The sequence below is a fragment of the Plectrocnemia conspersa genome, unplaced genomic scaffold, assembly GCF_051122295.1.
Source record: "Plectrocnemia conspersa isolate PC_06_02 unplaced genomic scaffold, ASM5112229v1 ptg000007l, whole genome shotgun sequence".
Taxonomy (NCBI): domain Eukaryota; kingdom Metazoa; phylum Arthropoda; class Insecta; order Trichoptera; family Polycentropodidae; genus Plectrocnemia; species Plectrocnemia conspersa.
Genome location: NW_028277171.1, coordinates 9,773,642 through 9,801,444, shown reverse-complemented (window position 1 = coordinate 9,801,444; position 27,803 = coordinate 9,773,642). Strand labels below are relative to the sequence as shown.

Genomic DNA, 27,803 nt, shown 5'->3' with positions numbered 1-27,803 from the left:
ACGAGTTTTCGTGCAAAGCTACCTTGCTTTTGCAAAATCCCAAGAAATATAAATTGGTTGGGTTATAATAGGCTACATGTTGTATCCAGCTGCGGTACGCTTAGATGGCGTTACGATTTTTTTGTCGAGAAAGTCGCTTGTTTGTCACATGTTTCATTTTCAGAATACAATTTTATATTTGTAAAAGTAAAAAAATAGCTACGTGGGGCCCTAGGCGGTTGCCTTCCTTGCCTTGCCCTAACGCCAGGCCTGATTATAGACTATGATGAGCCTTGGCCTCATTAAAGATTATCTTTCACCTCTCTATCCTGGGTCACACGGTGCCAGTCGTTGACGCTGAGCGTTTGGGATTCTTTCGAAATTTAATATGGGTTACATACCGAAGAATCATTATTTTCCTTAAAATTGACTTAATCTGAATGAAATATTAGTTAGTAAATAAATTGATTTATTTCAAAACATTACAATTACAATTTTATTTTAAAACATTATTACAAAAATGTATGTCAATAAAAAAATACTGTAAAATAAAATACATATTCACAAGTCTACCTATTTTAATTATTAAAATGATGATTAAAATAAAAATTTACTTAAAATTATAGTCAAATGGTGATGATACATTTATATTATTATATATGTATATACAATTTTAGGTCGAATTTAAGTAAATGCTCTAAAAATAAACACTAGGTTATACCTATTATAAATAAATATTTTAAAATAAAATTTTAAACTTAAATTGTTAACAATATCATAGGAATTGAGAACAACGACAATATCATAAAAATGAGAAGGCACCATCATGGAATCAATCAGTCCGTTAATGAAAAACCATATTTGAGACTTACATACTTTAACTATGAGGTAATAAAATCAAAACAATTGTGCAAAGTAATACTATATGTATATGCATTGGTACAAATGTTAATTTTTGTTCATTGATCCTGAAATGGCTTTGGTAACAGATTGATATGTTTCTTCAATCGGTGCGAGACAAATTATACATACTAAAACAATTACCAATACAATAATGACAAATAAGTATATTCCTAGCAAGAATTTCCGGAAAGCAGAGTGCTAAAAGAATGACATTAAAAAATTAGGATTATATATTCATAATTTAAATAAATTATAATAAATATGTATATTTACCGGAGCATCAGTTTTTCTGTCATTATTCACGGCTTGTCTTGTATTTGTCATTAAATCTTTCATAGGGAAGGAATTAACTCTTCCGTTGCTGATACGACCGTCACTGACGCAAACCGCAAGCTATAACCACAAAAATTATATTGAATTATATTTAAGTAATACAAATAAAATTCCGAATTTAGGGCTTACAGAAAGAATCAAGTGCATCAATACGTGGAACACTACGAAAGCAACGAGAATATACATCATCCACTCTGGTAATTCGGCTTTGTTTAGGTATACGGCGAAAAACACGGTAACGACTGTAAAAATATTTTTCGATGAATATCGCATAAAACATCACATTATCGTTCAAAACCTGGTAAATATAAATTCTTACTTCCGAAAATATGAGCAGTATTTCCAATTAACCAGTGGGTCCAGTTGAAAATTGGTCGTTTGACTGTACCTGGATGTGGTCTGAAGAAAGCACCTGAAATGTTAATGTTGTAAATTTAGATTGAGAGAATATTTAAAATCTATATGATTTAAATAAAACAATTGATATTTAGTAAATGTTTTAATTTTTTCCTGCCGTAAATACATAACCATTAGCAAAGTATTAATATTTTTTGTTTGGTAAGTCGCTGCGGCAGCAATTTCTTTGCCATCTCATTGGGATGTAACCCCAATCCGTAGAGATATATCTTGCTGATGATATCTATCTCTTATATTACCCTCCTTTCATAAAACGTCTTGTTTGTCACAAACCATTGGGTTATTATGATGCAACTTAATGCTTTTGATTGAAATCTTTGGATTATATCGTTGTTGAAATTTTTGGTCCCACCCCAGATTCGAAATCCATAAGTTTATATAGTTTTGTACAGTAGAAGTTTGTCATCCAGACGATACTGCTCACGGAGGAACCAAAATAATAATAAAAAAATCAATCAAGCACCACGAAATTGCATTACAGGATTATCTAAAAAACTTAACTGCGAACGAAGCCACAAACTAATCTCTTTGTAAGGCAACATAATCCATAAAACCGCCGCAAAGGCATATACCCTCAATAAAGCAAGAAACAATAAAGATATTATCTTTTGCTGAACATTTAGTAAAAGTTTTTAAGCCATTTCCTGAGTCTTGCTCAAAGAACGAAGAGAGGACGGTATTGTACTTTCTAGAAGCTCAGTATCAACTAGATGTGTCTGTCAAGAAGAAAATAATGAAAGAAGTTAAATCTGTTTTAATTAAAAACAACCTTAACCCAAAAAAGCTTCTGTAGATGAACTAATTACAGGAAAAATGTTAAAGGAACTTTCAGATAGTGCTATTAAAATGATCACATTTATCTTCAACTCCTTTTTGAAACTCCAATACTATCCAGCTCAATGGAAGACAGTGAAGATTATAATGATACCAAAGCCAGCAAAGGAAGCACATTACCTAAAATCATTTAGAGCAGGGGTGGCTAACCTGCGGCCCACCATGAACATTTTTCCGGCCCGCGATATTCATCACACTCTTACAAAATATATTTATTTTATAATGGCCAATATACACTATTAACAATTTTTCACTCCAAAAAAATGTCTATAGTGTATCTAAATCTAATATGGGGATATATTATTTTATGTGTGGCCCGCGGAGTTATGATGCATTTCCAAAGTAGCCCGCAAGATTTAGAGCAATAAGTCTCCTGCCCATATTATCAAAAGTTTTCGAAAAACTGTTGCTTAGAAGAATTAGATCTATTTTACAGAGAAAAAAAATAGTTCCTAGTCATCAATTTGGTTTTCTTCAGTAACACAGTTCAATCGAACAAGTACACCAAGTGTGTGGTGGAATAAACGAGTGCAACAATTGATTGAATGGTTGCTGCATAGTTATGATTCATCAGAGAACTTTCCAAATCTATGAGACTTAAAGCCGGTCTTCTAAGGGACGAATGGTCAGAGAAGAACAGACATCGAGGGACATCGGCAGACAAAAAGAGGAACGTGCCACAGAGAGAGGAACATCGCATTATATAGGAATATCCGAAAGAAAGATTGACAAGCCATCCAAATCAGCTTGCGAAGGATTTAACAAAAGTTCAATTCAGGAAACGCCTGATAAGGACAGATTATAAATTTTTCAAAAAGAGTAACAGTTTGTCTCTTAATGTTTTCTTTTTCTCAGATGTATCCATCATATAATTCGCTCAACGGTATTACGTTGCTGCCAAAAACGAAATTAATGATTAAGAATTAGCTTTTTTTCATGCAGTAATAAATCTTTCTACTATAAATTTATGACACCATTTGCACAGAATAAATGAAACGCTGAACAAATCTCACACTTACAAGATTAGGAATTGATATGGTCATTTTAAACACACATTGTAGACACAATATTCCTACCACTTCTTAATGTGGAAATAAGAATGTTCCAACTGAGTAAAAAAACCAAACTTCGTTTTTACTAGTCTTGCATCTTTCATTGTATATATTGTAAGAGTTGGGTCCGAGTTTAGTAGAACAACCTTGGGATAGTACCCATTTTACAGACTAATATAATTTTAAGAAATCTTACCAATTGGTTGGAAGAAACACAGTACCACTGTAATTATTCCAAGAATTGCGTGAGGATTTTCTTTTGTAGAGCTGATTCCGCCAACTTCAATTATAATTATAACGAAAGCTGCCATTGTTAAACACCACGTTGTTACCATCAACACTCTATGCCACTGTTGACAACCATAATCATATTAATTGAATATCACAATAAAAATATTAAAGAAAAATGTACAAAGCTTACAGCAAACCAGATATCCTTTCCTCCCAATTGCTTTCCGACCCACGTCTGACGGTAATATCTAAAATATAACAATTATTATTAACGCAATGATTGATAATATGATTTAAATTTATTAATACAATGATTGATAATAATCAATTTTTACCTAGCCATCAAGATTCCACAGGATGATGTGCCAATCCAGGCGATTAGCATAAAAGCACCGTGAAGTCTCAGCAATACTTTAGAAGCACCAGCTAAATTGCCGACTTCTGCTAAAGAAACTTTCGAATCGGAGCTGATGTAAATTTTGTCGTGGAATTCAACATTTTGAGCTGTAAGTGAAATTTTTGTTATATTATATATTCAATTTTTTTATTGATAATATTAAAACATTTCTTACGACTAGCACTATTTCCCGAAGCCAACAATAAATGATACTTATTGTTTACGAGGTCGAAGTCAACTCCCCTGATGGTAGATTGTGAATCTCTTGTAAATTTGCAGTAAATATATCCATCCACAGCTGATGAATTGATGTGGGTGAATATGTTCTGTGGCTGAAATAATACAAAATTTAAAAAATTATAAGTATCTTCTTATGCGTTGGACCTTTTAGTATAAAATGCAACTATGTTTATTTTAAATCAGTAACACTATAAGAGAAATCATGCATTTTTCTTGGTCAAAATATTGCTATATAGCCATCTTACAATATATAACTGATAAAACAAATATAGTGATTCTGAGTGCTAATGAGATTTCTAACTAAACAGATTCACCATCACATACACCTTGAGATACAAACCATTTTAAACTACAATATAATGTGTGCAGTAGACAAGAAAGGAGGGTGTTTTTCACTTAGAAATTCGTGATGTTTGAGTCTGGGGATCCGGTGTACTATCACAAGAATCACAGGCCTAGCTTAGCTTTAATGCCATTAACTAATATTTCTAAGAAATAAGATATATATCAGCATGTACATTTAAGCGAATAATTTATAATTTGCAATTTTCTCGTCCTATCAATGGGTAATCTAAATAACTCTTCGTTAGTGTACTGTGGGATCTTGTGAAGACCAGCTTAACCAATTATAAAAAATAGTGACGCAATAAAAATCTCCCTTTCATATCTCCAGAGTAATCTATAAATTGGTATTACAGTTTTCCTGTAAATTTGCATACCCTATGTAGTAGGGTTTCAATTTATTGAATTGACAATAAAATACTAACCACTTCTTCTCTGGTACACTTTGGACGGGCGTTGGAAGATGGAGAAAACGTCCATGAAGCGTGGGTAGATATACGATTGTTGTTTCTCACACATTCTATAACACTATCGCCTCCCTGTAGAGTATAATTAACGTAAAAACATTTTCGTAGCAATATTACTGCAACAAAAAAAAAATTTACCATCTTATTATCGTCAGATAATCCAACTGCTACATAAGCTGCATTGTCAGTTCCTAGCAATTCAAATGTGTACTTATCTCCTGTAATAAATTAGTGATAAAGTCAAATCTATAAGATAAATACAGCCCTTTCAAGGTTAAAATGAGGAAATACGATAACCATATGAGAAATAAATATTTAATGATTAAATAATATCCACCTTCTACGACGACAGCAACAGCTGCAACGCAATTTTGATCAGCGATGCATGTTGAAGATGAGCCAAAGCATAATTTTGTCGATCCACATCCCATATAGAAAGGATTATTCGTTTTCACCTTAAAAATACAGTAATATAATATATTAATAATATAAGCTTATTGCTGAGTCAATATCTAAGCTAATCTGTAGTATGTATAATGTGTATAATTATGCAAATTATTGTCGATAGCTATTTCAATCATGCTATAATATAAGAGCAATGCGGAAAATAATAAAATTTTACATAGGAAGGTGAGTCATATGAAAACATTAAATATTTTTTAACTAGTAATTTATTGAATGTGAAGGGTGTATCTCTTTGTCAGACCTGAACCTCTTTTGTCACATCCTTTGAGCTGTACAAAAATGTAAAAATCGCTGGGAGAGATATTGAATACAGTAGATGTTCAAGTATAGATTTTAGATCATTTTAATCATTAAACTAATTTCTGATGTTGTTGAGAAGAGTCCGCTACAGAATTCTTGCAGACTGCCAAGTCTCTAATCCTTTCGTATAGTTCCTGTTGCACAGCCATTGAACTTTCATTCGTCTATGAATTTTAATGGTCTTCACTTCTACTCTACTCAAAAAAACCAATTACAGCGTTTTTCACATTGCAAGTGCAGTGGTCATATTAAGCTATTGCTATGCTGATTTGGCAACCACTTGTTTTCCAATCTTCAAACAATATGAAACATTGCTGCTAATTTACCGGACAATGAACCGGTGTTTCGAATTCTTATCGCACCTTTAAGGTTTTCATTTGACTCCTAGAATATTTAAACTAAATTTGCTACATTATATAAATTACCATTAACCAATGAGACGGTAGTGCAAGCTGTAACATTCATATATCATATAACGTGTTATTTATTTTATTAGCATTGTCATTAATAAAATATGATTAGTATATTATAATGTAACTTTTAATGGCAGCTCATGAAAACATAAGTGTTACAGTTCGGCAATTCCCAAGAAAAGCGTCCACTTATTACATTATAGATGATTTTTTTTAATATATATAATAAAATACTCACTGGCTTATTGGTGGTAGTTTCAAATGGATATTTAGTTTCAAGGGTAGAATGTGTGCTTGCTTCAGGAGTCGGATTATTTATTGACGTGTCTGGTGTAACTACTTCAACGAGATGTGACTCAATTTTAGACCAATATTGGTTATAGTTTTCTGCCACGGTAGCTCTGAATATATAACAAAAAAAATAGTCAAGCACATAGCAGATTAAGTTATATATTATATGATAATAAATACCTGAAAAAGACTGATTCCAAAAAGTCAGTGGGAGCATTCCATGTGAATGTCAAGCTTGGTTTAGCCTCTGGATTTGTGTGTGTTGCAGAATTACCATCAGTGCCGCAACTAGTTAACCTAGCAAGCGATGGGAGATTGGACCAAGTGCCTACTATTTTATCTGGGTCCTAAAATAAGCGATTTATGAGATTATTTTTTAATAACTGGTTTATGTAATAGTAGGCAAAATACCTGAACACTCCTGGCTTGCAGTAAAAATCCTCCGATGGACGTTCTTATGGGACTGGAAATTGTAACGTTGATTCCGGTGCCTTGTTTGACCTGTGAACCTAATGTTGTAACGACGTATGGTGGTGGAGACGTTTGGGGTGTTGTATTTCCGTGAGATGGTAACATCGTAATACAAGCCTGTTATAAGTTATGATTTATTATAAATATTTATTTAAATGTATTTTATTTGATTTAATGAAAGTAATGTAATACTTTAGGCGGAGCACCTGAGCCATATTGTTCACTGTATGGTGTTATGAAAACCAATATAGCTATAAAACTGTATAAAGCGTTTGTCTTCATTTTCGATATCATTTCAGTCGATTTATATACACTGGTATAGAATCTGCAATGTGAAAATAGATTATTATAACAGGTGTGGAGAAGTTTAATATCTTTTCATCACAAATTGTCATGCTTTCACCTCCTATGCATTTTTTTTAAACCAACTATTATTTTGTAATACTATTTGTACACTGCAATGTATATCCTGTAGTTTATAAAGTTTTTTAAAAAAATAATTCTACTTCCTCTTGGTTTTTCATAAAGTAATTCTACCAAAAATTTTTTTTTCTTAAGGTAAAAAGTCAGGTTCAAAGTGGTTACGTAGTTCAGGATAATTGAAAGCAATATTCCTGAAATACCGAAAGATTAAAAATTATACTATATGTACGTATATATTTATTAAATTATTACTCATTAATTTATAAAATATCGTCCAGTAAAATTAAATATAATTCTGAATAGAAAAATGTATAAAAAGTTTTTAATTTTTATTTAATATTTATTAATTTTATACATTTTTGACCTTTTTAATTTTTTTGTATGAATATTTTTTACGACGTTTATTATATATTTTTTTACATTTAATCCCATTAAATTAAAAAAATATAAAAATATACATTTAAAAAAAAAAAAAATTATTGTCTAATATATTATACAATGGAATAATTTTAACATCCTTACTTTGTTAATCACACTTAAATATTTAGAGAGACTTTTTAGCTTTCCCCTTTTTTGTAATTAATAATGTTGTATTTTTTATTATAATAACATGGTTCTGATTTATTTAACACATGCCCATTGCAAATGTCGTTAAGGCTAAGAAATATTGGGCACAAGCCGAACAGAAAGCTCCCGCCCGGTCATTCTTATTCTGCTGTCTTTCATATTGCACGGATGCGGTGGTTAGCACATGTATAATGTTACGTAGAAGTCAAATACAACAGGTACAACCATCTTAAGTGTTTTAATTATTCTTTAAGCCCTGATTAGACTATTATCATACGTGGATTAAGGTCGCACAAAAAATAAAATACCATCGACTTCTCTTCGAAAGGAGAAGTTAAACAAGCGCAATTAGGATGTCTGTCATAATGAAATAAACGTTTTATAAAAAAAATAGTAAATTTAATTTTCTTATATTTAAAAAATCATAATCAATGGGCTTATATTTTTTTAGAAGATGGTGTTACAAGATTGTGTTTGATCATCTTGGTTATCATCACACGATAATAATTATCAATAGTATTACAATAAATTATGTGATTAGCTAAGATGATCATACACAATTTTGTAATACCATCTTCCAAATAAAATATAAATTATGATTTTTTAAATATAAGAAAATTCAATTTATTGTGATATTTATGTGAGAATTGAAAACTCAAAACAAGTAGAGCAATTCGACTACTGACATTATTATACAACAATAGTTCAACAGTGAGTCGAGTCATGGGTTAAATCATGGCAATAAGATTGTTCGATAAGAAAGCGAAAACATTCCAAGCGAATCGCTCATTGAAATTACCTCGGATGAGTCGATGCGATTGTAACTCAGTTAATGTAGTGTTTTCACGCCAATCGATGCAAGTTCATTGGCCGCCAGGTATCGGCTGTAACGAGAGAAAAGTGTTAAATTGAGCATGTATATTAAAAATTGATGTAGAGAATGCAAAGGGACCAAGAGCAATAATTCAATATGTTGCACAGGATCGAGTTTATTGTTTTTGTAATGTGAATCTGAGAAAAATGGGAAATTAGGGCAGTAATAAAATTCAGCATTTAGGGAAACTAATAAATATAAAAAACATCATTGGCTTTTATCAGGTATTTCGATATTTTCCATCTTGTACAATATTCAACTTATTACTATACAAATGCGTTTTAGAATTGTACTTATTTTTCTTGCACTTCTAGAGTTTTTCAATATCAAGCGAACGATTAGATATGGTTCAAATGTGTCATCTTAAGCCAATATTTGTTTTGAAACATTTCCTTGAAGAACAATTTATTTGTACGCTTTGATGTCGTTTAATTCTAGATATAATTGTAGCTAATTGTTGATTTTCTTGTTCAGCACGAAATGCGCGAAAAATTTCCGATGGCAGTATCGGAAATTTTGAAATTTTCGGGTTTGGAGTCGAGTGAGTTTTCAGCTGGTCAGCTAAATAAGATGTCATATTTATACATTAGATTATAGGTGCAGGTGTTGTAGCTCTTTTAATATTTTTTATATATTTTTGGTTTTAAATAGCTTCGACCAATCATGTACGGGTTTATTTCTACCGATTAGGTTGGATGAGATATATGCCCCATTAGTGCGCCCAAATATCTCTTTATAACACATGAGACATTTCATGTGATTATAATTCACTTTTAATCGTTCATATGAATGTTTGTGTAATTTACATGTAAGGTAGCTTATCATCCAAAATACGCTAATTTCAATATTATCTACTAGCTGATGTTTTTGTTTTTGGTATACGTATGTTTCATTCATTTGAAACACTTTTTTTTTGTAAAACGCCGGTAAGATATCGTATTTTCGTGTTCTAGATCTAAATTATTTTGGCAAGGACCTTCGTGGGTGTAATGCGCAAAAAATACATATTAAACGCGTTCAATGAACTGTATCGAGGGTGAGAGACGGTTATAAAACTGCGACATATCATACGGCACGCGAGAGTTGTGGAAAATGAACGATGAAGCGGTCAATGCGCTGCAATTTTCTATAAAAGAGTTATAAATAACTTTCCTTGCAGTCCGTTATAAATGGCGTTTAAAAGACGGTATTTTGTGTTTTGGTGATTAAAAGACGATTTGTGTCGTGGGACTAAGCGCAAGGCCGAAAGTAATGCAAATTTGGCCTCGAAGTAGAGTCATTGTTCTTGCGCAAAAACCAATCGATGCGAGAAGTGCAAAATGCATTTCAAAGTCGCTGGACGACTTCAATGGTGTCGTAAAATGCGCTTCGAGCTCTATACGTAAGTCATATGTTGCAACAGTTATTTCCTTGTGACGTGCGCTACATTTAAAGTGACGCACAACAAGGAAAGTGTTTGAACTCTGAGGGTTTTCCACTCAACGTTTAAAATTAATAATAAAATTTGATAATGAACAATGTACAATGTTACGTCTATAATCATTATCAGACATGTCCATGTTTAATAGTTACTTTACAATATGAGGTTTTGATAATATTAGACTTATTAATATTTTTTATTTTTATTTTAATACATATAAGATACTCTTTATAATCGAAAATAGCTCATTTATCAGAGAATTTTCAGTATCTCATATGTACGACCTAGTTCGATTTTAATTAATCATCACGATATTCATCCGCGATATTAGGAAAATGTAGGAAAACCTAATTTGTGATGATCGATCTTCCAGACACGATAGAAATTAAAAAAACACTAAGGTCCGTATTGGATTCAAACCCAGGTCTTTCAGGTCAATAGTCAGAGACTTATACAATCATGCTGGTTCTTATTCCTCAAACCTCTAAGAGAAACATATACATATGTATACACATACGTGTCGTGTATCTACGTTTACTATCGTAAACGACTATTTCGCCAAACATGATAACACGTTTTTTCGAGTTTTTAATGAATATCAAACGTTCTCCGAACCACGAAATCCTCAAAGTGGTGACTCCCGACGTGATCTAAACACGCATATCATAGAGTCTGATAAACGCAAAAACATATACTGTATCTGCCTTTAATCATCATATTGGCCAGACGATTGGGGATAGAAAGGGCAAAAGATCTTCATTAACTCTAAAAGAATATATGTAAAAGCGTGGACACTGCGTACTTCTATCAGGAGCTTGCACTGTCACTTCGCTTTCTAATTGGAATAATTAGGAGATCTAAAAAACAGCCGTTTTTTTTCAATATATCGTCAGTTAGATTAGCGCAGTGAAGGCTGTCGTTAGTTCTGAAACCTATTTAAATTAATTGATGTAAGAAAGTTCAGTACGATTCTACTTTTACGAGTGTTAAACACAATGTATTAGAGCTTATAAGTGTAGTAGAACATTTTAGTTCTGTGACAGACTCTTCGATTGAGTAGTGAGGAAATTTTTGCTTTTAAATTTATTTTTCATGAGAAAAAAATCAATATTAATTTATTATATTATTTGATAAAGTCTATAATTTGAGCACATTATTTGTATGTACATAGTACAATGTACATATTTATGTTTGGAAATCATAAATATATCACAATACACTCACGAGAATTAATTTATTTAGAGGTCATTTGATGAGTAGTTTGACATGTGTATGATTATACTATCGCTAAATAAGTAGTTTGTCGATTAACTTATTCGAGATATCTTGAGAAATAATTGAGTGCTCGATTACATGTCGAAAGGCTATTAATGTCTAAAGCTGGAGTTAAAAAAATATATAATAACCACAATATTTTTCAAATAATCCTATATTTTTAATTCAAGTTGCTATAGAATTTTTTGTGTCGGTACACTAATATATTAACCTTTTCCACGCGGCACTATATTACGGCCGTTGGTCTCGTAACGCGGGGACTGTTTCATTGTCTTTGAGATCTAAAATAATAGTTTTTTAGATGCCCATTACAATTAAAATATATATTTTTACTGTTAAAAAACGATCAAGTTATGATAATAAAAATTCATACAGTCGAAATAAATCTTTAAACAAACTATTAACAGTATTATAAATAATATGACACGGATCAAATTATCCGGTGTATGTAATAGCGCCAAACACACATGTAAATATAGACTCACACACGCACACGTACCCATTCATACGTACGACCAAAATGCGTAGGTTTGGCACGCAAAAACCTATATGAAGTTTTAATATTATAATTATGTGTTATATATACACATAATTATAATATTATAATACAAACTATGTTACACGTCTGGATTATTTATGTATTAGGTAATCCCGGAATTAATGTCGTTTTTTTTATTAAAACTCAAACTTATTTTTTTTTTCAATTATTTAATATTTTTTAATACAAAGTAATTTCTAGTGTTATCTACGACTCTTTGCCATCTTGTTACTAGATCTAAAATTCCTTTCTCATAAAAGGCTTTTGGTTTAGATTCGAAGAACTCCGAAAGACCCGATTTCAGTTTTTGTCGAATTGTCGATTTTTTTGTTCCCTAATTGCGTTTCTAAAAAGCGAAATAAGTGAAAGTTGCTCGGTACCAAGTCCAGAGAATAGGGTGGATGCAATAAAACATCCCAGCTAAGGTCTTGGATTTTTTTACGGGTAATATCGGCAACATGCGGCTGGGCGTTATCGTGTTGAAGAATGACATTACTTTTATTCACAAGAGCAGGTCTAATTTTTTGTAACGTCGTATTTAATTTGTCCATCTGTTCACAATAGAGGGCTGCAGTAACAGTTTGCCCTTGTTTTAAAACATCATAATAAATTACACCTTTCGAATCCCACCACACACACAATAATGCTTTCCGAGGATGTAGTCCTGGTTTTGGTGTTGGAATTGGGGTTTGACCTCGATTTAACCATTGTTTCTATTTTTTTGTATCATGATAAAGAACCCATTTTTCGTCTCTGGTGATAAGGTCATGGAGAAACGGGGTAAAATGTTGCTTTTCTTGCAGTATTTTGCATGTGTTGAGGCGTTGAGCTTTGTTGCGTCGGTGATCGCGTGAGGAACCGAGATACCTTATTTTTTAACTTTTCGCAGTTTCTCAAGATAACGATGGGTGTTCGACCGTGATGTGCCGACTTTCTTCGATAATTCATCAATGGTCATAATCGGATTTGCTTCGATTTCCGCCTTTAGAGCTGGACTATCCACTAGACTGGGCCGTCCACTTCGAAGCTCGTCCTTCAAATCGAGATTGCTCGTTGGAAATTTTTTGAAGCCACTTTGGCACTTTCTTTTGTCCAGTATATCATCGTAAATGTCATAAATGCATTCTGTTGCTTCTGTCGCAGTTTTTTTTTAATGAAACGAAAACAGCATACAGCTTCTTAAATGTGTTTCCGAAGGACACGTCTCTGCCATTGTTTGTAAATGGGGTAGAAAAGATTTTTTTTGTTTAAAAGATAGGCAAAGGATCACAGAGAAGAAAAAAATTACAACGCACGTCTTCACTGCTCATCGGACCCAAAAATACTAAGCCAAAGTTGCCTATTAAAAAAACGACATTAATTCCGGGATTACCTAATACCTTAAAGTTGATAAATAGATAACTTTTTATTAGTTAAAAATATTAAAATCATAAGTAAAAAGCGATTAAATCATGTGAATAGTTTTAAAAGCTACTGGATTCTTGTGCAAAAGTAATATTATTACCGAGAAATGTATTACACAAGGCTGCAACATATCAATACGGTATCTAATATGTTTTACAGTTCTTAAGAGGCAGTATTGGGCCTAGTCAGTACTTGGATAGGTGACACGTATCTATATGGTTTTAACTATTTTTGAAAAACGGTTCACATTTGCTTGGACAAAATACACTTTTCACAATTAAGCAAATTTTCTTGTTGTGATATTTTTAATTCTATTACTTATTGTATTTTATTATTAAAAAGCAAAATTTCATTAAAAGTGGGTATTCTATAGCTCAAAATGGAAAACCATTGATGGAGTACAATAATTTAACGTACGCCTTTTTGAGTGTTTATTCTAGAATGTTAACAAACATATTATTCTCTATAAAGGTGCTTTAATGTTGGCTATAGTTTTGAAATATGATTTGCAATGACTTTTGATATGATACAAAATATGTTTGTTGATCATTCTGCATATTTTTGCAAAAACTGCTTTACAAAGTAGAATTATGCTCAACTCACATTTTTCTTGTGAGATTATTGTACATTGCGTATAAATTTAACAAATAAAGAACAACAACGCGATAGAAAACTTTCTTGTATCACTTTACTGTTTTTCTAAGACAATATACACCAAATAGTATTATGTTTGTTTTGTCAACACTACCCATAAACTAAAATAAATGCTTTACTTTACATTTATATTTTTCATTATTCTACATTAAAATTTAATAATTTTAATAGTAATAAGGATATCGTTTAACAATAAATATAACTGATTTTTAAAGGTTATAACGGGCAACTTTTGTTAAAAAACATGCGGTTTTATAAGTCTATCACACGATGGGCTTTCCGCTGGTGACTCGACTCGGCTGTCCTTCATATTATGTGCATAGCGTGGAAGGGGTTAAAGAGCATTTTTTTTATGTAATTATACAATTTTAAGACAGTTAAAATTCAATGTAGGACGAAGATAAGATTAAAGTTTAGTGCAAGTTAATTAGTCCATTTAAAGTAATTTGATGGCGTTTAACAGTTATCGATACACGAAAACGTGTATGTATTGTAAACATTAGATAAAATATACATATTATATTTTTAATAACAAAAATAGTATTGTGTAGTATAGTATGTTTAATTGAAATAATATTTTATCAATTAACCCGAAAAATAATATTATATGATATTTAGTTTCGAAATACAATTTTTACGAGTAATTGAACCAAATTTTTATATGATACAATAAAAACTGGTGTGCAAACCGCAAATGGTCTATAATATTATTCTAATTTCACACTCACTGACTTAGACAATTTGTAATGAAAAATATTTGAAATTTTTAATATGGATTTGGGCTAATTTAATAATGAAATAATTTTTTCAGACACAAGGTTGTATTAATTTAACTAACATATATTTAATATGGCATAATTTAATTAACAAATAATTATCAATATTATGTAGAAGACAAGGACTGATTAATAGAGTTTTGCTAAAAACTTATATGTAACAAGGCGAATTTGATTTCGAGGTTAAGGTAATTAACTACGGTCACCGATTTACCTTCGCGAGTTCCAAGAATCATTAAACCTATAGTATATATAATAACTTGCGATTTACACACGCTTGATTTAGCTCGAAACTATTGATTAAACTATGCGAGTGCTGCAGTTCCAGAACTTAATTATTTAACTGGAACAGGTTAACCAAACAAATACCTATTGTTAAGCGCATTTACCTTTCGGAACAGTACTATCGATTGCTTGACCTGAAATTCGGGTCAATAGTGTAAAGTAATCTTTACGAATAGTCTCAAATAAATGTATGCATTGATAAATTTCTAAAATATATAAATTAGTACGGCTGGATTTATGTACCTGTATTATACATATGTACCTACTACACACGACAGCCAAGCGAATTAGCCTTCATAGCATTTTTAGCGAAGTTCACCTTGATAAAGGTCCTTTCATAATTTATTTGCTTCACCTCAGAATATCCATAAATATGTTGTATTATTACTATGAGATAATTGGTTACTCATATCCGGAGTTGTTGATTTCGCAGTAAAATGATAACTTCAAATGTAAAATACAGTTTAGGATATGGCATTATTTACCGCTATGTTTTTTATTATAATATTAAAAAACTATTAAATTTTTTTGTGTTCATAAACATTTTGATTTATATAACACTCTATCTTATTTGAAAAATTTAACAATATTAATCTAACACACAAAAGGAAATAGGTATAGAAAGCTTTCGGTTAATTTAAACTAATTTAATATACTTTTCATTGATTTTTCGTTGTGGGGTCCACAACAACATCCATCAGCGTTGGCAACATCGGTAAATCTAAAGCAGAAGCAAATCTTTATCAGATGTACGATTTATAACGTCGACTAGTGCCGCCCGTACGTGACAATAGACGGATTAAATGAAAAGCATAACAATAGACATTTGAGGCTATACAAGTGTTATTATCGTGTTACAAAGGACAGTACTTTGGGATCCAAAACAAGAGGTTGAAAAGTTGCTAGATTTCACACGTATTTAAAATATTTAAAGGCCATTCTAAACCTGTCCATAGAACACAAATGCAACTTTATGTAAACGATACTCAAACTGTTGCATAATATCAGTAATAAGCTAAAAACTGTCGTGTATCAAAAATATATACATCTGACACAAGAACCAGAATAAATATATTGAATATATCTATAACGTCGATATTATATGTCAAGTACAAGACTTTAAGATGGTGTCATATAATATAATAACTATAAAAGCTTAGTTGGTTATTAGGTATGTTGGGTATAATTATGTTAATTACGCACGTTTGAATGATGTCACTTAATATTTACATTCCAAATAACAAGTACACAGTGACATATAACAAAAATTAAGCACAAACCAAACCGGTGTCTCTTAAATTACTGTACTTGTTACTAAAATATTATTGTAGTAATAAATTGCTGATTAGGTTGACTCTTAAATTACGTATCTTTAATATTTAATATGATGATATTTAAAAAAATAAACGACATATACAAATGTAAATTATATGATTTTATTTTGTTTTGATTAAAAACATACTACTAATAATCTGTGTTCATTATAGTTAATAAGAATTCGATTTTTTTTCGTCAGCGAAAACAAACAAGTTTGCGTATCCGAGCGGACGTACATTTACAGTCTATTACCAGTAGCAAAGAAAGTCTTAAACAAAGACAAGGATTGTTGGCAAATATCTCATCAATTCCCGGATTACGTATTCCATAGGATAATGACTTCCGCCGTATTTAAAAACACCAAGGAGTATATTAACAATAACAAAAAGTCTGGTTTCTCACAGATATATAGCCAGTTCATTATCGTCCTGAATCACTAACTGCTGCCAGTTCATACGGAACTATCACCTCGCTTTTGACTTGGCATAAACGAGAGCTCATTAAAATTTGAATCAAGCGGAGCTACGATTATTAAAATATGAAGAAAAACAGCCACCTTCAACTTCGACATTTCGACCAGGTCCATCTAAGCTGTCACTTGAATCGCAAGAATTCAACTCGATCTTCGATACGGCTTTAATACCACGTGACGCAACGAACATGTATTTTTATTCACTATTGCACAAATCGTACGGCCACAATTCACACTGTTTATAAACGCATAGTTTGTTTTTATCCTCAAGTAACATAATTGTTTTAAGAATGTATCATTAGTCGCAAATGGTAAGCATGAAAGTTGAAAGAAAGTGACGCATAAAAATTAACGTTGAAATATTAAATCATGTTGTAGTTTTTAAGATACATTGACTATCTTATATACAATTTGAAGTTTCGTACCAATTTAAACATTACACTTCTAATTTTATGAGTTGTTATTTGTGAGTGGTCTATTTATTATGCAACTTTATGTGTGTGTACATTTTATACAGATCTGAAAAGATTTTTAAAATTTCTAGCAAATTTTTTGCAACATAGAACGACGAAAATGTATACTAATAATTCCTTACAATCAAACCGATGGATCTCAAACATTTGTATTTATATATTTGTTTAAATTAAAAATAAAATTATACAACATACATATATAAAAAAAATATATTATATTTCTGTAAATATTGTAGCTAGATATTTTTTAAGGAAAATCGTAATCAATTGAGGAAAAATACTGGATAAATTATAATTATCAAGGTTTGAAATATATTATAATAATCGAACATTTAAATAGCTGAGAATGACTGTTACGGTAACAGGTCGGCCACAAATACCGCGATTTTTTTTCACTCAGGATATGATTACTACTGTGGTAACTGAGCGAGACTTATCACTATCCCTTGTACATAGTTTGAATGCGTCACGTTTTGGCCGCGAAGTGAGATTGTTTTAAAATCAGACGGTTCAAGGTAAAGAGATGAAACCTTGCACGGTTAAAAAAAACTTTTAACACGGAAACTATTTTCAAAAAGGTGTATGAAACTAAAACAATGGGTTCAGATGGCATTGCTGATTTTATATAATATTATAACGCACATTTTTGGATTTCATATGAAAAATAACCCGGGTGTTGATAAATACAATGCATGTGATGTGATTAAACTCTCCTTATCGAATTAGTCATAAAAAATGAAAGAAAGAACCAAACAACATCCGCAGATAAAAAATGTGTTATGCTACATTATATAACTCTAAAGTTATAAAACGTTATTTAATATAAATGTTGGTGAGTAAAATTAAAATCTTTAAGGTAAATAAGGTACATATGTTGTTTAATACAAGCTTAGTGCTTAGTATGCAACAACTAGTGCACCGTTAGCTGCACTTTTGTGTCGAACCTGAACCCCCTTCCTACCATCGAGTCTATTGTTTTGATTCGATTAAAAATTTTAAAAAAATTGAGAAGATCTGCGTATGTAGAAATATGTAGAAATTATAAATTACTGAAAACTCTTAAACCGACTGATAGCGATAAGTCACGCTAGTAGTCATATCATGAGTGAATAAATTTCGTGGTATTTGTGACCGACCTGTTACTATAACAGTCATTCTCAGGTATTAAAATGTTCTGATTCAATTTATTATAATTTGTTTATTTTAGCTAATTCCTAAATTACTCTTCGTTTGTCTCAAAAGTGATAAACAAAAAACACTTGAACAATTAGATAAATTTAATTACAGTAATGGCAAGAGCACAATGTTTCTACTAACTACTAGTTCCTAGTTGATAACACATTAATAATTTACGACAGATGGTAAAAAATTAGATAGCTGTACTTAATGGAAAGTAGTCCAATATTAATGTTCTTGTATGCGGTACTTCAAACAATACTTTAAAACGCAAGCAGTGATAATTAGGTTATTTTGGAAGCTCCGGATTGTAAATATTCCCTACCAGAAAAAGAGGAAATGCTTTCTCGAGTGCACTCGTCGACGCGACTTGAAAGAATCATATCCCAGTATTCCTCGTAGGAATTTTGTGGGAAATAAAAGTAGATAATATTTATATTCACTCACGTATTTGGCAACTAGAACAGAGATGTATGCTCGAGAGTACTGCAAATTAGGTGATTATACAAGGCACATAGTGCCCTCGAGCTCCTAAATTAATGCGTAACATATTTGAGGCTTTATTTCATTAATACAGATTGACAATAAATTAATTATTGGATTACATTGGAATTAAATTGACGCCATAAAAATCAATATAAATTTTTGAAGATAAGAAGGTTAAGTTTATCCTTATAAAATAATATTCTAGTTATAATATTCAACTCATTCGTTAAAACCGCAATTTACGCAAAACGACGTGGTTTTTATAATAGTATAATGTAATAAATGTATTAAAAATGTTTATACGATAAATTCGATCTACTCTTGTGGAAAATATATTATATTTTATTTTCTGGCCTTGATTTAATGTATCGCATTTAGGAAGTGGTCAGAAATGAGCTCTTATTGGATAGGCTATATATTATTTAATATGTACGATAAATATGACTGGAAATTCCGAAACATATTTGGACTGAAAGTCGTTAACGCCTTCGGAAAATCGTTGGAATAAATCACAACAACAAAAAAATATTGCGTAGTTACGATACTGAGAGAATGAATAGTTATAGAATTTTATTGATTATAAATACATAGCTTTATAAACGCATTTAAAGGATTATAAATTACAAATAACTGTGTTGGAAAGTATTATAGATTATACACATATGTATTGTATATTTTGGTTATAAATAGGAAATGGTTAAACTAAAATGGACGCGTACTTACAAAATATTTAGTTCGAGATTGAAAATTATGGATAAAATATAACAGCTTTACTGGGCTTTAAAAATAAATAATACAAAACTAACAATCGTTACTAAGTTACACGCGTGGGAAATTATTAAACTTAATCTCAAATAGTCGACTAAATTAAAGAATAACTAAACACTTAATTTGCTTAGGAAATTGCATGTAAAATAATTTTCTTAAATAAACTTCGACAGTTACGACCAGTAAAAAAATATGTAAAATTGTAAGCGATTTATTAGATGATAAAACACGTGAATGTTGAAGATGGTTTAAAAAAATCGAACGGGAAAATACAATATCTAGTGTTCTAGATGCAGAAATGGAAGCAAATCTTACTCAAACTATCCATCAGCTGGTCGTGAAACCAAGCTAGTCTGATTCAACAGTGCATAGACACATTAGGAAGATTGGGAAGATCTAGGGACAGAGTGTATAGGCTCCACAAGAAAACAAGTCGTCGCGTATCTGCATATTCCAAGAGCTTCTGCATCTTGAAGCTGAGTCACCTTTTCTCGATCATTTGAAATTGGTGCTGTGCAACACTCGTCGCATAAGATAGTGATTTTTGTGGGATTGCAAAGATATTGTGCATTACAGTACGCATATATAGTGACCAGTTGGATCGTTTACACGAGGAAGTTGAAAAATGGCCTACATTTACCAAACAAAATTCGATTTTCTCTTATTGTCAGTCGTAATATTTTTATAAAACGAGAGTTTTCACTGCGACGGCACGATTTTATTGCTTTTGACGTGGATTTTAAACAGGAACACCCCTTGAATTTGGCCAATAATGCATATAATTTAATGGAGTAATATTGATCTTAATAAACCGACTGACCAAATTTTGCCCCCCCCCCTTTGAAATAATGTTTCTGAACACAAGACAAGCTATAATTGATAAATTCTTGCAGAAATATTTTTTTTATAGATAAAATTTATTATGTACATTATTTGCATGTATGTACATATATTTTTTTGATGACTATTATTATAATCATTTGTTCAAGATTTTTTATTAGTATTATTATTTTATTTTTTCATATACATATGAATGAACACTCAATTATTACATAATTTTTTTTCCAATAATTTAATGAATTTTAAAGATTCATATTATTTTTTAATTTTTCCTTAAGCTTTGCTTATTTGAGACAGCCGCTTATTTGCACCAAATATTTATGCCCCAATGTGTCCCGATTAAGCGGAATCGAAACTGAAACATTATATTTGGTTTGATTCCGGTATGGCCATTTTTCGGAATCATTTGTATGTTACATTTCGATTATGATAATTGAGTCGCATTGCAACGTTGGCAGCACTGAGTCGTAAGGCGTGAATATATGACGCACGCGCGTGTTCTATCAACTGTCTTTCAAAAATTAGTCGCGGGTTTTCCGCTGCAAAAGCTCGGTATATTGAGTCAGGCGACCTTCGCCGACAAATACGTTTCACCAATAACAATCGAGTGTCTCTCACACTTGAGTGATTAGCAGTGGAGGTTATTTTTGAAAACGCAAGACGTGTCTCCAAAACGTGTCAAAAATGGCCGACGCAGGTTATTAGCATTTGAGCGATAACCAAACACGTACATTCGATGAGAAACATCCTTGGGCGACTATAAAATAAGCACCGTATCGTGATAAGATGGATTTCATTTAAAATCTTATAAAACAATAGATCGAATTATGGATCTTATTGTAAGAAAAATCAAAACGAAAAAACACACTTCCCACACATCTCATTATTGTTATTGTAATTCTTACGTATGGCGTAAAACATTTCCGCTTGAATCACACATGAATAAAAATATTGTTAATTATCGCGATTGATTTGCAAACATCTTTGCTTTCAATTATCACCAATTAGAGAGCTTATTGTTTTTGCGCATAGTCTGAGCCAAATTCCAATCCGATGTGGTCACAAGAATAAACAGTTTGCTTGTTTTATTACGCAAATCTGGGTGCGTACCTAGTTATTGTTTACAACGAAACTTTGCGTTTATTCTGTATTGTATTTTTATGGCGATTGTGTAAAATTAATAATAAAATTAATAAATAGATTTTTTTACTATTATGGCATTGAATGAAAATTGTGGTAAAAGTACTTGAACTAGCTAAAACATGTATTATGAAAAACTGTTTCTTTGACCAAAATATTGTGTTTAAGTTTCAGCTGAAAGAAAAAATATTCTTTTGAACGGATATCATGTATCGCTAGTACTAGAGTATGTGCCACACAATCCATAGCAGTGAAGTTAGCAATGCGCGAAGCGCTGTTTATAATAGCAACAATGTCTCGGAAATTTACCGATTCCGATACTTTCTAATTTTCCGATTCCGGTTCCTATAATATAAAATAATGAATGATTTTTTTTATTATTTTTACCTCTATTACTAAAAATAATGAATTTAAATGAATAATGAACATAAATCTTAATTATATAAAAGACACAATTTTTTTTATCCAAAATAATAAAAAAAAGTATATACATATATGTATATTAATAAAACATTTAGTAGAATAATTTACACAAAAGCCTATAACATCATATAATATATAGAACATCATATTTACTAAAAAAAAAACTGGTGTAAAAGTATAAACCAGAGTTTCCTAACCATTATTGTGCCACGCCCCATTTTAATGCCTCAAAAGGTACTACATAGAAATTCATATTTCAGTCCTAAAATTCTTAAATTATAATGTAAAAACATTTTTACCTCTACAGTTTCGCCTTTCAGCTGATTTTTTGTAGACAAATAAGTATTATCTCCAACACTAAATAATCGTTCAATCAAAAAGGGTGGAGGTAGGACTACAATTAATTTTGCATTCAAAGTCGGAGATTTGATATGGTTAATGTTAAGGAACGCACGGTGCAATAGTGGTTTTAAAAATACTTGAGATGAAAACGAGCAACTGAAGACGTTAATTGAATTAGAATCACACACACAAGTGAGGTGTTAGAACTCTAAGTTCTTCTTAAACGTCTTAAAATAGCTAAAGAAAACATTGTAAATGGGTGCCGCACGAATAAAAAATCTCCGTTTTAAAGTCTGTTCTGTGCACATTTTACATACAGAAACTGTCTATTTCTCGATCATATTCCGATAACATAATAATGGTTAGTCTAAAATCTAGTCATAAAGCATTTCACAAAACCAAAATTATAGCTTAATATATCCAGCGACGTCCGCTCCTTACTCTAGTCAGTCAAAAAAGTTCTATTCTCTAGTACATTCCACGATAAACATATTACACTGTGGCGACCGTCCGCCAAACAGCATACGTTTCTTGGAACCACTTTAAAACTATTTTTTGAGATATTTAAAAAAATGTGATAAGACGTTTATTAAAAATATATAAATCGTTAGTATTTCACATATTTCTGATTGCTTCCGAGAAACATTTTCCTTTAGCAGAAGTTAGGGATATCGACAGTTTTGAGCCACTCTAGAGTTGTTTATCAGCGTATGAGTTTAGAGGACTGACGCCAAGGCATTGGCTTGTCAGGTTGCCATTGTTGGCTTAAATAGCAGATCAACAACGCAAGCTCTTTTCCTCTGAGACAGCAACCTTTTAAGTTGCCTTCATGGATTCCTCATTAGAGGACCAAAATATATCAATGGCAATATTTACTTCACCACCGATGCATCATCTAAAATACTCGCATCGTCAATTTTGAGATTGAATCAACTCCAGAATTCCAAAAGTTGACATCATAACTTAATATTAATTGGATAAAAAATAAACACGTGTCAATTAAGAAAGTCGTAGGGTGAGAAAAATATATTTAAACTTGAAAGTTATAAGACAAAATTATTTTCCTAACATAAGATTTATATTGATGCAGAACGACCGATTGATCTGGAAATCTAATTAAAAAGTTATTTTAACTGTGATTATCTAAAAAAGCACAATATTGTTTTTATGCGTATTTTTTAAACTAATGAATCATTGTTTTATGAATATTTTTTACCATACTCTGTTTATAAGACAAAGTGCGCCAGATTCTTAAATGATTACTTCTTTACATACAATACAATTATGATTTGCGATACGCAATTTAATTTAAGAGTTTTGGTTTGATTTTAATCATAAATATATCGAACTAACAATGGATCCAGTTCTTTAGGTACTATTGTAGATAATAACATCTTCCTTATATCTGAGATTAGAGTTGTATTGTATATTAGTAAAAATAATGACTTGCTTCATTGTTGAATATTAAATTAATTAATAAACGTATGTATGCTATTGTAATTTGCATCGAAAATAAAATTTTACTTAATCATTCTACAACCCACACTATATTATCATATCGTTTGAAGAGTACGTTGATTATTATTTTATAATACCATACAATTTATAAAACCCATACATTTTTATTTGCTAATAAAACCGTATTTTTCGTTACCTATCTAGCAAAAAATATGAAAACAATATTAAACTTTAAAAGATATAATATAAATAAACGATAATGTGCATTTCCGCTTTTGAGATGATATGATTCGATGTAAATAACCACAAAACACGAAAGAGCAACACGAATTATCGTTTTGTATAATTATCATCATAATGTGCTGTGTCAGTTAAGTGTGTTTGTCACAACTGAGTTACAAAATTGTCTTTGGCCGTAAAAATCAAATTAGCACCACTGTCCATTGTGTAGGTATTTCGAATTAACTACAGAAGCAAGTATATTCTTTAAAAAAAATCAATGCTTTCAAAGTAAAGTTGGCATTTTTTACAGAGAAAAGTAACACACGGTTAATTACATAATGATTGTATTTGACCTCAGCAATTGACCCGACGATAATACGTATTTTTAGATCAACCTTAATAGACATTAATTCTATAATCTACTTTATTTTATATTAATATATTGTTTACATGTAAATCATAATAAGACATTTAACCTTGAATTTCATATTATAATGTTGTAAAAATGCGTGTGGTAATTGTTGCATTGTGGGCAAACTATTACATATTATTTTAATTGCATAACTCGCTGTTAAACAACTTGCGTATGCGAAATGTTTGAAAAACTATTTTAGTAATTATTGTCAAAAGTAGGACGATCGATCCACGTGTGAGAAAACGAAATTTAGGACACGTTAATAATGTATAAAGGTATAAATTTAGAAATGTACATTGTAGGCAATGTGTGTTAGAGGAACACGTTTTTTTACTTTTCAAAATTATGCTTGAAGATATGAATTGATGATAGTAATGAATATGTTAATAATTATAATTCTGATCAGATGTTCATTTCATTAGTACTATAGTATACAATATACAACAATAAAATACAAATCGTTAGAGTAAATTATAATCGTAGAAAGCAAAATCTACTCGATATTGTTTTATTTAATTTAAATTGCGAGTTTAACACTGAAAGCAATATGAACAAGGAAATAGAAATCAGACATGTTTCTAAAAAAATGATACATTTAATCGGTCGCTTTCTAAATTAATACAATAAATACTGCAATATATGGATATGATTGAGAAACAACGATGTGTAATAAAAAAATATTTCACTAATACGGGCTTTACCAAAAACCTGTTTTGTAGTTTTGCGTTGTTTCGATACATAATTTGCTTCAAAACAGTTCTGCATTACCTTAAAACTTTCAACATAGTTTACTTCCTGCATGTGTTTTTTTAGTGAATACAAAAAAAGTGTATGGCGTCGCCATAAACAAAACAAGTTCCCCTCGTGGTTACCGGCACTAAACAGCACAAACTTTACAGTTATTTGATCAAATAATTCCTCTAAAATTTTGATGGTTGGAATGATGAATCACAAAATTGCACACTTATCTATTAATGAATCACTGAAACTTTTGCACAAGTTCACTGATGATGGATTTTTAAAATCAAATGTTTGATTTTGTGTTATGGTTATTTAAAAATAAAAGTGGTAATGATTCACTATAATGTTTGCACAAATTCACATTGTATGGTGTATTTTTTGTTGGAATCGATGAGTTGTAATTTTTTTGAGAAGGTTGTGAGGTGTTTGGGTTTGTTTATTTATGGTTATGTTTAAGTACCGAAAATGGTCGCCGGTAGAAATCCGTTGGTTGCAACGCGACCGCACCCAGAGGCCAACGAAGCACGACTGGTTCTTGTACTCTCATCACAACAGAAATGTTGCCTACGATCGCGAGCGTGACTGGCCTGCATTCCAAGGTACCATTCTTCATACGTGGAGTGGAGCGGTGGATGTCGCCGACGATAGTCAGATTGAGGACAGGCGAGAGAATGTGTTCGCAGGTGGTTCGCTAATATTGCTCTTAACAAGGTTCCTAAACCCCATGAAAAATAGACGTTCGTGAAATTTATACATTGTGATTTAATACACGTTATTATTTTATGATATAGCTAAGCTTACCTTTTTGATGAAACTCTAAACCTGGACAGCTAGAAATGGTGAACGGATGGCGAGGAATAAAATAAAAAAATAAAAAGGTCGTTACGGAAAATTTTGTTCATTTTGTAACGTGGGATATGCTAGGTTAGATGAAACGGTCATCTTGGAAATTTTGTGAAACATAAATATAACCATTTTCTGAATCACTGTTCTGGAATTAATATTGCAAAGCCGATTGCAAAGCCAACAAATTTCACTGTGATAAAGCACATCATTATATTCAACCATGTTGTCAGATAATATATTTTGTTAATTTTTAATGATTAAGCCCCCGAGATCTGATTGTTTTTCCATAAACAAAATAGAAGAAATTCAAACAAAAATCTTATTGTTTTAAAATTTGTATTATTTTTCTCTGGAAAAATTATATTTACAGCTATTTCATGCACTGCTTTACTATTTCGATATAATAATTGGGTTATCTACTGATTTTTATTTTACATAATTTTATAATAAAGATGATCCAACTTCAGATTTCGAAATATTTAAAAAAAAAAAATTTTTTATTAATCGAAAATTAAAGGAATTTTATTAATTATGAAAAATATTAATAATTAAATTGGCGCATTTGGAGCTTTTGCAGCAACCAATTAACTTGACGTAATTTTCAATGATTTTTTTGTACATTTTGACATTTACATTTAATTAATTATATATTCGTTTATTCAGACTAGCTTTTAGGTACTTTGGACAATTTTCTTTAAAAATCAGATTCGTATTATAAGTTCGATGAATTCGGCAAATAATGTTGCATAATTCAGAATTCAAGTAGACGTCGTGTATACAGATTTTGAGAAAGCCTTTGACAAAGTTTGTCATACGTTATTATTAAAAAAATTGTCGAACCTCGGTTGCTCAGATAATTTAACTCGGTTATTTTCGAGTTATTTAAGCAATCGTAGACAGTTTGTAACCTATGGTGGCCGATTGTCAAAGGAATATTTTACCCCTTCGGGGGTTCCTCAAGGATCCAATCTGGGACCTCTGCTTTTTGTGTTATTTATTAATGACATAAATACAGCAATTAAAAATTCAAGTTTTCTTCTGTACGCAGATGATTTAAAATTATATAAATGCATTCGATCTGTTGCGGACTCCTTCTCTCTACAAAGTGATTTAGACTCTCTGTGGAGATGGGCTTCCGTTAACCGTCTGCCCTTTAGTGTCGGAAAGTGCCATACTGTGTCATTTTATCGATCCCGTTCGCCATCAGCTTATTTCTACCATCTCGGTGGTAACATTTTGACTAGAGAAACTTCCATTAAAGATCTCGGAATCACTTTCGAGAGCAAATGGAGGTTCTCTCTACACATACACGACGTCTGTGATAAATCTTCCA

General features: G+C 31.2%; 1 protein-coding gene across 1 annotated transcript; it reads right to left on the bottom strand.

Moving 5' to 3' along the window:
- Positions 1–431: 431 nt before the first annotated feature.
- LOC148233873 (ferric reductase 1) lies at positions 432–26,198 on the bottom strand. Its single transcript, XM_088188888.1, has 17 exons — positions 26,085–26,198; positions 8,925–9,009; positions 7,328–7,460; positions 7,076–7,252; positions 6,845–7,011; positions 6,612–6,774; positions 5,533–5,650; positions 5,334–5,413; positions 5,154–5,267; positions 4,322–4,478; positions 4,085–4,253; positions 3,940–3,997; positions 3,715–3,868; positions 1,535–1,627; positions 1,345–1,457; positions 1,156–1,275; positions 432–1,080 (listed from the first exon to the last, which is right to left on the bottom strand). Exons 3-17 carry the CDS (start codon positions 7,427–7,429, stop codon positions 928–930), a joined length of 1,938 nt encoding a protein of 645 aa, XP_088045014.1. The 5' UTR covers positions 7,430–7,460; positions 8,925–9,009; positions 26,085–26,198; the 3' UTR covers positions 432–927.
- Positions 26,199–27,803: the final 1,605 nt, after the last annotated feature.

What these genes read in the sequence shown, in the direction of transcription:
- LOC148233873 (XM_088188888.1), bottom strand. Translation starts at nt 7,429, where the DNA reads ATGATATCGAAAATGAAGACAAACGCTTTATACAGTTTTATAGCTATA. An exon ending in AGTGTACCAGAGAAGAAGTG is followed by an intron (nt 4,479 to 5,153) that starts GTTAGTATTTTA and finishes GTATTATTTCAG; the next exon opens with CCACAGAACATATTCACCCA. An exon ending in TACTGCTCATATTTTCGGAA is followed by an intron (nt 1,458 to 1,534) that starts GTAAGAATTTAT and finishes ATATTTTTACAG; the next exon opens with TCGTTACCGTGTTTTTCGCC.